The 14,211-nt window shown below is 33.9% G+C and overlaps 1 protein-coding gene across 1 annotated transcript in view; it reads right to left on the bottom strand.

Moving 5' to 3' along the window:
• The window catches only part of cn (Kynurenine 3-monooxygenase cn), a 29,944-nt gene extending 17,119 nt beyond the window's left edge, over positions 1–12,825 (bottom strand). The window contains exons 1-4 of the mRNA XM_089632877.1: positions 12,757–12,825; positions 4,627–4,696; positions 3,280–3,470; positions 688–736 (exon numbers count right to left, since the gene is read on the bottom strand). Of these exons, the coding sequence (XP_089489003.1) occupies positions 688–736; positions 3,280–3,470; positions 4,627–4,696; positions 12,757–12,825 (379 nt within the window). The remainder of the gene's footprint in view (positions 1–687; positions 737–3,279; positions 3,471–4,626; positions 4,697–12,756) is intronic.
• Positions 12,826–14,211: the final 1,386 nt, after the last annotated feature.

Below are 14,211 nucleotides of genomic sequence, written 5' to 3' on the forward strand. Positions count from 1 at the left end.
TGAATATTGACATTGATTTATCATAAACTTGCAGTTGATTGTAGCGGTGGAATGAGATTATCACGATTTATTTAGATTAATTAAAATATTTTTTTTCGTTTTTATGGGAATTGTTTTCGTCTCAACTGATTTCATAAAGCGTTAAATTTAAATCCTTTCAATAATAAACATCATAATAATTAGACAGCGACAGTTTTTTTTAACATTAAATTTGATTTATTTTTAATTAAATAAATAAAAAATGGAGTTTTAAGAACTAAACGCAATAAATACAACGAGAAATACCAAAACTTATTAGATAGGACACTACCAGATGAAAAAAAAACTAAAAAAAAATCATAGAGAAATTCTATCCCCTGTACAATCAGTCTGCCAATTTTGTAGGCGACAACACAGTGACATCCCCGGTGGCGGGCGAAAACCCGGCATAATAACCCAAAAAATAACCACGATCTCATCAAAAATATTCAACAACCTTTTATTTACACGCAATGAAATGAATGTAGAATCATAGATAATGCTGAAAATAATACACCACGTGCTCAAACCAAATACAGTCTAATAAAAAAGATAATTCCATTAAATTATTTCCATGGCCAAGGAATCTAACCATGTAACTCTAGTGGGAACACATTATAAAAAACGTTGTTAGTAAATCTTTGGTAAATTACTGATAAAACAACAAACCTGTTAGAAGAATCTCATTGAGGAATCGACGACCGACTGAATTAATGCACTGAAATAAAGAAGTAACATTCATTAGCATTATTTTTTTATTATTCTAACGAGTGGTGGACTAAGTATAGGTTCTAAGTCATATATAATAGAAATAGGAAGATAGGCATAGAAGTGTGCAGACTGTCACCGAACTACGACCAAACTGGACGGACTATCAAAGCGGCTAGGCAGGGCCGACCCTGTGCAGGCGCAACCGATTGCCAAAGAGGAAGGCGCTGATAATACAGGGTTTCCCAATAAGAGGTGTTATTTTGATATTTAATCGTAAAAGATCAATGGTTTCGTTGCTTGTGTGGCACCTAGCGCCGTCTTGTTGAAATTGAACGCTGTCCAGATCAATACCATCCAATTCCGGCCATAAAAAATCATTAATCATCTCTCGATAGCGATCCATTCACCGTAACTGTTGCTCCAGCCTCATTGTCGAAAAAGTAATTTCCAATGACTCCGCCGGACCATAAACCGCACCAAACAGTCACACGTTGAGGATATAGAGGCTTTTCAACAATAACTCTTGGGTTTTCCGAGCCCCAGATGTGACAATTTTGCTTGTTGACGAAGCCACCGAGGTGGAAATGGGCCTCATCACTCAAGATGATTTTTCGATGGAATTCTAATAATTAATAATAGTGAAACTTAATAATTTCAATGCGTTGTTGAAGCGTGTATCGTTCCATTTTTATTAATGGCGTAGTTTCTACTTGTCAAATGTTAAAAAATAACAGCTTCAAAAGTAATATCTACCGAAATAGCGGGCTATTCAAAATAACACCTCTTATTGGAAAATCCTGTACCTAACACTTAAGGGTGCGTATAAACACGCAAACCGAACTGCCGAGCTGAACCACGACTTATGAGAAATGTATGACGTAACCGCAAATGGCGTGGAACGCCGTTGTGTTTTTTCTCTTATCTATAAGCAGCATTATACAGCACCCTTGAGGTTACCAGCGCCAGGCGCTGCGGCTACGCAATGAAAGTTATTCGTTTAGTTTAGTATGAAGACAGAAACGGGGGGGAAATCTGATTTGCAGCAGTTAGTATGGTTAAACGATGTTTTGTATTAAACTACCGCGGTAAGCAAAAACACAGTGTTTTCCATGAGAGTCACAAGGGAGACGCTGTGATTTTACTTACCGCGCAGCAGGGAATAAAACAAAATTCGGTAACATCTGAAAATAAATTTTATTCAGAATTCACATAAAAATGTACTTTTTGGCTTTTATTGGACTGTCAAACTCAACGTTTGTGACATTTTTTTACACAAATTATTATTAATATTTTTATGATGACCCATCGAAGTAATCTTAGCGTCTCTTTTTTCGATGTGTATGTAGCTTTTATGGCGACACAAGACTCTAATAACGGAGGTTTGCTCGAGGCTTACATTTTAATTAATTCATACGAATTCGTAACATTTAAACATTCGTATATTTATTTATGTTTAAGTGATCCCTACGGATGTGAGTTATTTATATTTAAGATTAATAAATACATTTATGTAAAACGGTTTAAAAATTTTATAAAATGTTTTTCAACTATAAAATTAGTGATAAGCACTGGAATTTAGTTTTTTATGCGATGAATTAGTAATTTCCCGAGGGATTCCTCTAGAAACATCTGAGATTTTAGTAATAGGTTCATCAGAAATAATTAAAATACATCCGACGGAAAGATAAATTTTTTAGGCCTGCTAGGGCAAATTCGACTATAGGTCCGCCCATTGCGCCGGGCAGCGCTCCGAATATTGTTTGTACATGACTTCATCACGTATGTCGTTATATTCGTTATAGAGATTTGCTAGGACAAATTCAACCGCACGTCTGTCCAATACGCCAGGGACGCGTGTCGTATATTATCATGCATGGCTTCTTCACTTACGTCGTTACGATTCCGACTTTATTTTAGGATATTGGTCTCGTCAAAGAGTAAAGAGGTTGCATAGGCTCGAAAAACTACCGACAAGTATGAATTATTCGACCAGCGCCGTTCTACGATATCTATAAAAATTGCGCTTGGATTCAAAGTCATCCTTCAGGTTATCAGTTATTATATTATTAAGTTACCTATAGACGGGAAATATTTCCCCCTTCACCAGTCCGACTCTGGTAGTAATGAAGAAAATTCTTAAACAGATTGTTATCATTATTGAAGAAATTATTACACAATTTGAATAAATTTTCTTTCAATCAGCGTGTCACAACTTTTTAAAGTAAACATAATTTCCGTAATAATGATACAATAAAGGCATTTAAATAATGTTAATTTTATTTTAAGGCCATACTCAGTCGGCAATAGATAAGTAAAAAAATACTCACTATAAAATGTAAAAATAACTATCTATGTGTAGATATGTGATAATACAGTGGAAGGAATGTGACGAACCATAAAGTTTTAAGCATTTTGACATAGTTAGATGTGGTATTGCTGGGAAGTGTAGGTAGTCTGGCTGGGTAGGGTTATTGGATGGTGTTGCTGGGTAATGTAGGTAGTGTGCCTGGGTAGTGTCGCTGGGTAGTTTTGCTGGATATTGTGAGTCACCTGGTTGGTCCTGCTATCGTAGGGGATGGTCCTGGTGGCGCCGGCACGGCTGTGTATCATGCGGCCCGCCATAGGCAGCCCGTGCGCCGCCAAGGCCCCCTCCAGCCCCACGGCGCGGAGGGCGGAGCGCCCGCGCGCCGACAGGGACAGATTGATGGAGCGCCCCTTCACGTGCGGGGTCAGTCGAATATCTGCAAGCAAGCAAGCAATCAACCAATCAAATAACCGCATTCCTCATTACATAAAGCTATCAACACCGTGTTAGTCAGACGGTCAAATCTGGTTTTTAGGCAGCATCAAACATAACTCACAAGAGTTGGCAATGAAGTCTGGGATATCCAAATATGTACGCACCTCTTCGGATACAACACCAGACTCTCGATCACAAATTCAGTTAACTATTGGGTTGACGCATAAGTTTATTGCGGGTTTGTATTCTCCTGCAGTGTTTATGATTGACTCCCAATGTTGAGGCAGTCTTTCGATTCTACGCCAAAAACATATAAATCTTATCAGATTGCTTCTTTGCCCAATATAAAGAGAATAACGTGAATGCGGAATAACCTTTCAACCCAGCTCAACAGTCATAGAATTTTACCCAACGGCGTAACTCTGTACTTTGATAAATATAGGTAATAAATTTAAAAAAAAACGATGGGAAATGTTCATTTTTTGCAGGTCATTTTCTTTAGCAAAACATGAATATAAAATTTTACCGCCCTAAGAATCCCGCCGGGGAATGAATGGAACGGGCATTCGTTGACCACACGTTCGGTGGTCTACACCGCACCGCATTCATACATCGCCGACTCTTTAAGGTCCCACCTATGCATCGTGTGGGCACAACAGCTGTGGAAGGACCTTATGCTATTGATGGAGAATCAGAGTTTACGAGGCAGTGAGAACCCTGGCTGTCTCTTAGTGGGGTCGTGTACGAGATGAGCATTTCCCACTTTTTACTAATTAAGGAATTCAAAACAATTCCAATTATTTGCCGCATCTGAGGCAATGGCGTGAAAACAAAAGACTTTTATTAAAAAGGTTAAAAGGCTAAGGCAAAAATAAAAGATGATTAGATATTATTCATAAAATTATTTTATTTATTCATTCATTACGCAATCGATTCACAACTTTGAATGTCGTATTCAACTAGGAAGAATTCCAGTTTTAGAACAGTCAAATTAACAGACCAAGTTCATATTATCGAGCAGGTGGCATTACTAGCAATCGGTCTAATATGTATTAAAATATATTACGCAGTAGCCTCAAACTGAGCTTATTAAGCATGATTATGGAAATAAGATACATTATGTTGATTAAAATAAAATGACATGAAAATATACTTACCCTCTCTGTATTCATAGAGCTGGACTTGGTGACCTTTCCTGGCGAAAAACAAGGCGGCCAGTGACCCCACCTATTACGTAAAAACAAACACGACTCTGTTATCATCACAATACACATACACGACTAACCCACAGTGATATTTAGAGATTTACTACACGGGCGTATTTACGCGCTTTTTTATAACAGGATTGTTAGGTATATAACAACATACTTACATACTTACAGAAAATTTTTAAACCTAACAATAATGTGAAAGTTATTTACACTAAGTATTGCTATGTATTAAAATCTCTTCAAATTTTAGGTAACCCGGTTAAAAACGGGATTGCAGGCCGTTTCCCTACAAACTTTTAGTAAGTTCGTAATATATCGGCTCGCGTATGTATTTGCGCCATAAGGGAGCGTATAAACACGCGGGTTGAACTGCCGAGCTGAACCACGACTTATGGGAATGGAACGAAGCAACCGCAAATGGCGCGAAACGCCCACCACTTGCGGTTGCTTCGTTCCTTGATGGTATGCCATTTTCTAATAAAATATTAGTACTTTAAGAATATATCGGAATACGTGTTGACAAATGTAATAACAAAAGGCGAACATATTAGAATTTTTATGAAATCCATTGATAGTTTGTTAAGAAATTTTTCAATTCATTCGTTAAAGGCCTGCAGTCCTGTTTTTAACAGGTATACGAATAATTTGACCAGATTTGTAATAAATTAGCAATATTTTGTATCAGTAAGTTTTCTCCGTGTGTAATTCGTGGGTCAGCTTACGCGTGTTTTCTCTTATCTATACGCAGCATAATAAGGCTGCGCTGTGACCTTGTTGCTCCTTGGCATTTAGTTTGTTGGCGCGTGCCTCATTATATTACGCGTGTTGAATCGAGCCTTCTTTTCCTATTGGCCAATATTTTTTTAGTCGGGGATTAATCCCATCTATCACTTTGGTAATAATTTGCTTTATCAACCAATGGTGAATCTAGCAGCAATTTCCGCAATGGCTAAAAAGTGATTAGTATGGTCAAAATATTACCAGGTTAAAATACAGGGTGTCCGGAGGCACTACATTCGGGAGGTGATTCTACATGAAATTTCAACGTTTTAAGGTAGTTTTCAGGTATCGAGGTTGAATGGTTTGTATGGGAAAAAGAATATTCCTCCATAGAAAAATCAAATAAAATATTACCACATAAAACACTATAATTTGATAAGTGTTACCGTAAAATGAGTCTTTTGTATTGTAACATATTTAATTTATTGGTCTTATAAACAGTCCATTTACCTTCATATTAGACAATTTTAGGAATTTTTGAATTATTGACCAATAAAATGACGACATTCAAAATTTAAGAGTACATCAAAAATACATAAGTAATTGTTGATTGAAGTACTAGTACATATTGAATTATTTGGCGTGTTGGAAATAAGCCGAAGTGGCTCAGTGGTACAGAGCACCTGACCGGACATCAGAAGGCACGGGTTCAATTCCCGTCGGCGGCATATTTATTTTTACTGATTTTGACTGCGGAGATATTTTCAATTTGTATTGATATTACAGGCGACTAATTATTTTTTTATTATAATTTATTATCCTTTGTGCTATGCATAAAAACCATATTTTCTTATAAACATTAGTTCATGATTTAAAAAATACATTACAAAATAATATAAACAGTTCTGATAAAGCGCATCTAAAATTGTGTGTTTTAAATATTTCCTAGGTTTACAATTAAACATGGAATGGGTATCAAATTAAAATCAGTCTTAGGTATTTTATTTAGTTATTGATATCAATAATTATAACAATAAGAGGAAGTGATGTTATCCAATTGAAACTGGTGAAAACAAAAAAAGGGACAAAATGAAATGATTAAAAAATTCAATAAAATAATAAGATTTCCGCTATACATTTTCCACTGAATGTTATTTTTTAACTATCTAACACTTAAGCGCCTCGTTCTTTTTTGATAGCTAGCCAATATATAGGCATAGGTACGTTTTAAAACATAATAAGGTTCTGCTGTGTAATTATTATTACGCGTGACAGCTGTTTCGCCCTCTGAAGGCATTATCAAACTGTAATAATAATTACACAGCAGAACTTGTTTAAAAATAAACTGTTTTTATAAACCCAATAATAATATTATTGTATATATAAAAAATAAAAAAATAAAATGGAGTTCTACAAATTAAACTTAATAACAATAAATAATAAGGTTATTTCGGCACCAAGGCCTAAAATAAAATCATTTTGTTTCGAAGTATCAACGTTGCCCTCGAAATTATTGGAATTTTATTCAGATTAAGTTTACAAATATTATAAAATATTAATATTTTTTTACATCTCAGTTGAGAAATCTACTCTCGTGTTTGAGATGGGGAGCAGCGACATTACAGTTTTAATTGAAGTGCATAATATAATAACATAATGTAATATTTGTATTATGCGACGTAAATTATATAATAGGGCACGTAGATAACAACGTAACGATAAATTATTGAAAATTTTCAAGTGTAACTTGAAAACATATAAAATGCAACATACTAAACTGATACTTGTTTTTTTATTTTGTGAAATAATCCTATCATCTTAGTTTTTTATTGTTTTTTATTATAATCATGCGAAAACTGTATTATTACCAACTGTCTTTAATTGTTTTTATAACATTTTGTAATTACTTATAATGTTTATTCTTTATATTTCTTTGTCATTTATAAATATATTGTATAGGTGCAAATATTGAATCAACGACTAGAATTAATGGAACATTATTTGTCTAATATTGTAAATAATTGCTGTTTATGCTAAATATATAAATGACTGTTTGTTTCCCAAATAAAATTAAAAAATAAATTATTAAGGCATACAGGTAACAATATATAAATAATTTGCATTATGAAAGTGAATAAAGATTTTTTAGAGGATTTGTTTTTTTACTTTATGATCAGTGTGTTGATGTAATTTCACGAAGATTTGATAAATTTCTAAATCGAATTATCTGTAGAGGAGTTTATTTCACTTTTGTCACAGATGGGTGATTTGATTTATTTATTTATGTGGGTAAAAGACTTTTTTTTCAGTGACTACTAATTTGACAGCTGAAAAACGCTATACTGCGCAGGTACTCGCTTCACTTTCAGTTTATGACGAAATATGGCAAACAAGCAGAAACGTTCACGTGCCGCGTGTCACGTCAAGAGAGTCGCCAGTTTCCGAGCTTCGAAGGGGCAGCTTAAACATTCTTATAGAGCTTACAGAGAAGGAAGTAGTCAGAATAAACTAGAAATATTTACATAAAAGCTGACATGTACCCGCATTCCTTGGGGATATGAACAGGGCCGTCGCAGGCCGTGAAACGGCCCATGGGCATTCTACATTTGTGGGAGCCCCTCCTAAAAGCATCTGAAATTATTCTTTTGCATTTGGAAAGGTGAAATAAAAATTACATGCGCAAATTTATTTGCATATGTAGATTTGTATAACGTACATTGATAGTGCAAAATAATTTTTAACTACAACACTTACAAACCACATGGAAGAGCGCCACAGGTGAATTTTTTTCTTGAAATCCGCAATAGGGGTAGTTATGTGTTGTGAGTGAAGAGAGTAGAATATGAATGATTGCATTCACAAACACACTGAAAGGCCCGCAGGCGATGTTTTTTTGTTGCACGAATAAAACAGGAAAACAATAAATAAGTACTATTTTTGACTCAACATTGTGAAAATTAATTACGGTAAAAATATACTCAAAAAAATGAAATACGACACGTTAACTATCATCCAACATATGTAGTTACTACGATTGCAAGTGGATGATGTGAAATATTCATGCGTAGTGATTTTAAAAAATAGGCATTCTAAAAACTTTAAATAAGGTAAAAAAAATTAATATTTGTATTTATGTGAAATGTATATTTATTTGTTTCAATTTTTTAACAAACATTTTCGACAGATTCAGATTTCAGATTTTCAGATTTCACGTTATTTTTATATTTCGCGACATTTTCAGATTCAGATTTCAGATTTTCTCAGATCCAAAATCTGTCAAAAATTGACAGATATAAATCTGTTTCATTATTAATGATTTTTAATGTTTACTCACGGTATCCAGTCAAAGGGTAATTCTGATGGTCTCGGTTTTTGTCAAAAAAATATAATTATAATGAAATAAAGAAAATTGACAATATTTTTTTTTGATATTCGTTGATCCTGAGGCAAATATTTTATAAATACTTGTATCTTGTACTTGTATCACAAATCCTACAATTATAATATCCCGTGATTTTTCTCGAGTCTGCGCTAGACTTATAACAAGATGTGTAATTTTACTAATCATGCATGGCAAAGATTAAATACGTAGTACTAGTTGATAACTATCTTCCTAATACCTAATACAGTTTTCATTGGCATGTATCGATAATCTCTATCGATTTGTAAATATCGTAAGCTTGATTTATAATCTTTTTTGTAAGAATCTTGGTATATTATTTAAAGTAATTTAACTGGAGTTTAAGATGGTTTTGTAGCTTTCAAGATGCACCACAGTCTAATAAGGCGGGTAACGTCGCACAATTATAAATAAAATAATGAACACGCACACGCGAGTTGGCGAAAATGAAATTAAATGCTTCATTGACAGAAATACATTGTCAATTGTTATTGTATATGTACATTGTTGTTAGATACATATATTTACTATAATCTTATTCAAAACGAAACAAAAAAAATATACACCTGATTTAATGTATATAAGATAAGATAAAGAAAAATTATGGAAAAAGTCAAAAGTTTTTTTCACACACAACTCATAATTTCCCTCAGGGCTTATTTCCATCTTTAGGGATGCTGTGTGGGGAGGTCTTTTAGATGAGAGGAAGGTATGAACATAGGTCTTGAAGAGACCAATCGTTCCACAGCCGATTTGTTTAACTCAAGAACGATTCGTAGCAGGCCCGTTCCATGTGACAAATATCGACTGTCTACAAATGTTGGGCGCGCGTTTGGCGTGTTTCTATGCACCGGAGCCGAAGGGATCAATGACGCTAGCTCCTCAGAGCATCTTCCATTGAAATACCGGTAGAACAAGTAGAGCATTCTACCTGACGTCTGTACTCTAAAGATTGCAATCTGTTTATTAAGATAGGGGGGAATCTATCAAACGGCCACCTGTTTCGGCAAGGGTGTTTTTTGAAAGTATTTTGGGGCTCCCGACCAGAGGTGGCTGCTAAATTTAACAGTGGAGCGCACTTGCAATTTGTGCAGGGTCAGCAGATGCGTACTATTTGTGTGTAGGAAATTTGTATGATTTATTCAAATGCGAACAGTTTTTTTTCTTTACAATATTTCTAGACGGAGTATAACGTTTAGATTTTATCATTAAGGCGTTGCCATACGTAGTAATGTAAAATCATGTGTTTTTGGTTTGAAAATTTGGTAACCTAGAAATGTTTCAGATGCTTTAATTAAATACCGCGAGTAGAATACATCTTGGCCTTTGAAATAATCGAGTATTGTTTAGATAAGTCTTTTTATAAGCCCAGAAAAAATAATGTATAAGGCCTATGAAAACTGCTTTAAAGTTCAAAATCTCCTACTTACGAACCCATTTTCGGTTATTATTGTATTATGTGGCAAATTAAGTTATTTATAAAATGATCGAAAAAAATTAAATATTTATGCCTGACAATCCACAAAATAAAATAAAAGGCACTTTTTGGCCATGATTTTTTCTTGCATAAATCAAAACAGGCGGATGGTGTTAAGCGGGAATTTAAACCTTATCGCCATCTACGTAAGGGTTGTTATTGATAGCGGCTCAATTTGGAATATTACACGATGTAGTGCATCGCCTTAAGATGAACGTCTGCGCATAACGTTTTTCATAAAAAAAACTTAAATTTAAATTTGAGGTCAAATTACCCAACCAAACTGAATAATATTTTTTTAAATCAAAAGGTATAGAAAATATCTAGTATATGTTCCGTCGTACATTATTTTGATGTAGGTATCTCATAAGGTTTAGCCAGCATTAGAAATGCAGTGCCCGAAAACATATTTTTACTACTTGATTATAAAAAAATTACTTTTCTCTACTTTCTATAAATACAATATGCATGTATTACATATGTTAACCTTTCGGAGAAAAATCTATAAAATATAATGAAAATCCTATTAAAATCTGTTCCGTAGTTTAAAAGAACTAAACGCACAAACAGACAGACGCGGATAGCGACTTTATTTTATACTATTTAGACATATTTTAAAATTATAAAATATAGGTCATTAAATAATTCGATTTTTCATTATGTTAGAGGCAACTTTGTCAATTATTTGTGAGTTAATGATAATTATTAAATTTAATCATATCCACAATGTAAATATAAAATGAATACATGTAAGATTAAATTTAAATTACGGACGACAAATTCACGTTGATACAATTTTTTATTATTATTTATAAATTAAAAAATCCCCCAAAAAGCGATTCTTTTACATTTAAACTTCCGATTTTATGTTCGGGTTAAATCTTCCCCACAGGAAAAACTAAACCCTTCCACACACTTTTCCACAAATGATCATCTAGTCAATCAACATTATGCAAGTGCATTATATAAGCAAAATAAATACAAAACAATACAAGAACAACACGTCAACTCACCAGAGATCAAATGGGAAAATAATTCACCGACTCCAGATATTTTCATATCAGAGGGTTCGGCTCGGTAGAACTCCTAACAGGGCCTATAAATCCTACTGATTCCTCAACATAAATATTAAAAAAAAACTTTCGTTATCCTACATGTATTTAAAATGACCGACTTTTGCATCTTTATATATATATTTTTTGATAGATCTAATATGCCTAAATTTTTAATGAGAGAGCTAGGTATAATGCCAGTAGCCGAAATAACAAATGGTAATATATTTATAGTTTGAGAATGCCAAATTCTTTTTATTTCATTTTGTTTGTTTTTATAATTTTTTTATTTATTAATAAAAAATATTATTTATTTATTATTATTTACAAACATTATTTTATTATTATTTTTTACTAATATTACTATTATATAACAAAAAAGTTACCTCTAAAATCATGGAAAATCTTTTTTCTTGATTGACCTATATTTCATCATTTAAAACACAAATAAATAAAATGACACAAATACGTACTACATATTTGTTATATCTTTTGATAAATAAAATTATAATTCAGTTTGGTTGTGTATTTTTGTCTCAAATCCAAATTTAAATTTTGTATGAAAAAGGCCGCGCAACCGTATAATATAATATAGCCGCAAATATCTTCCTTATAATGAAACTTGGGCAAGTAAATTTATATTTATGTCGAGTAAGATATCACAAAACTGGTGCTAAACTAAGAATTATTATTAGTACACAGACCAGTTGAAAATGCTACCTATAATCGCTACTAAGCGCCCTTGAGGTGACTTCTCACGAAAACGGCGCTATATAAATTAGCCAAATATTAAGCCTGTGACAGACCACGCTCAGCGCTTAATTTGCGTGGCTTGGCCTGTTTCAGCATATCTCTCGCCATACATTCTCATTGGTAGTGTATAGCGAGCGATACACTGAAATAGGCCAAGCTATGATGCGTACCTTATAAACGATAACTCAATGCTATTGCATTGTACATTGACAAATAATATACAGTTTCGCTAATTTCGGGGGGTGCTCTAAACGATAGTAAAAAAAAAAATTACTTTCATAGAAATTCCAACGTTTTAAGGTAGTTTTTAAGTTAATAAGTTGAATATGGGAAAAAAGTTAATAAGTTTAATTTTCCCATACAAAAAAATATTTTTGTATAGGAAAATAAACATTTGAATTTCGAAAAAGGTTATTTATGTTTTTACTTCTATCACGTAGAATCACCTCCTGAAGTTAGCGCACTTTACCCCCGGACACCCTGTATTATATAATATAGGTAGTAATGTACAGATCCCCAAACATATTATCTGTGCAGGCGGTTAAAATAGGAACTAACACAAATATTTTTTTAAATATTGCATTTTTAAATTCACAATAGCTTTAACAGTAGCGCCGCCCCCGACTACACAAAAGTGTGTAGATCTGTCTAATGATAATTAAGAAGATAGTTACGAGCCCCCCGCCGACGATGGTAACACTGTACTTGCTGCTGGTGACACTGGAGCCGCCGTTGCGTTCCATGGCTGAAGATGAACTGCCCCAGGCTAGCGGACCGCGGGCGAAGTAGTCTATGGGGTACCTTCCGCGTGCAGGGGTTCTCAACCGATCTAGTCTCTAATTTTAAATCTCCGGCCTAGCTCTAGACACTAACGAATTATGATGGTTCTGCCATTTTTAAGCTGGACACACACGGCAGAGCCATTTCAACACGGTCTAAATTAGGGGGACCCACGACTCAAGCCACGCCAAGCCAGACCATTTTGATCTATGTGCACTAAAATCATATTTGTGTGTTTTCATAAATAATCATCAAAGATTAATTTAAAAATATGTAGCAAGAAAATATATAGTACATAAACAAAAGCATATATTTCTATCATCAAGAACAAAATAACATCCGCTTGAACAGCCTGTACTTGACTCGAGGTCTAAATCACTGATGCAGCCAGAGAATTTCCGAGGAACATGATTCCCCAACGACATTTATGTATTTATTTACCAACGGACCGTGTCCAATTCCAACACATTACATATTACACGAAGTTAATAGAAATTGGCTATGACAAAAAGAGGACACCAAAATAGGATAATTCAAGTCAAGACATGAACAAGGTTTTGATGGAGTTCACGACTTCTGCCACATCAATACAAAATATTACTTGCGTAATGAATGTGAAATTAAACCAAAAATTCAAGGTTGACAAGTCTTGCCATTCCTGGACATTGGTGAATGGTATCCATAATTTGTGAAATGTTGATTGAGGAAAAGCAAATCATTATTTCTGAGACTACGGGAAGGGATATTGAAAGGGATGAGTTGCAACAAAGTAGGTGAGTCAATTATACTGTTAATAATTTTCAGATGAGATCGAAGTCCTTCCTACGTTTTTTTTAAGAAGAAAGTTTTAATTTTACAACATGTAAAATCAATAAGTCACATCCTGGGGGAGGGGGTCAGTTTAAAATTCCCCATGATCTACGAGATTTCTAAAACTTCGGCACATTTTTGTGAATATCGGAGGATAATAAACCAGCGATTCCTGACGTAAAAAAACGTTGTGAAAGCATATTTTGCTGTCCGATGTTTTGTTTTCAATTTCAATTATAAACAACAAAATAAAATTAAACGGAGTGCGTATCAAGTAACCGCTAGGCTGTACCCTACTAATCAGTTGCAACGTGTGATAAAATTATTTTTAGTAGTTATTTTTAAATTAAAAAAAATATCATCGGACAGCAAAACGCCATCTATTTATTTTTACATCGCCATAACGCATTCGTGTTTTACTGATAGTTTATTAATAAACCTGTCAATGCCTGCAGTCTAGTTCTTAACCGGAGGAGATTCTGAATAAATTAGCTATATTTTACATCAGTAAGTTTTCTCCGCTTGTTAGTTAGAAGTGT

Source organism: Hesperophylax consimilis, chromosome 6, assembly GCF_061612785.1.
Source record: "Hesperophylax consimilis isolate HC1 chromosome 6, BYU_Hcon_1.0, whole genome shotgun sequence".
Taxonomy (NCBI): Eukaryota; Metazoa; Arthropoda; class Insecta; order Trichoptera; family Limnephilidae; genus Hesperophylax; species Hesperophylax consimilis.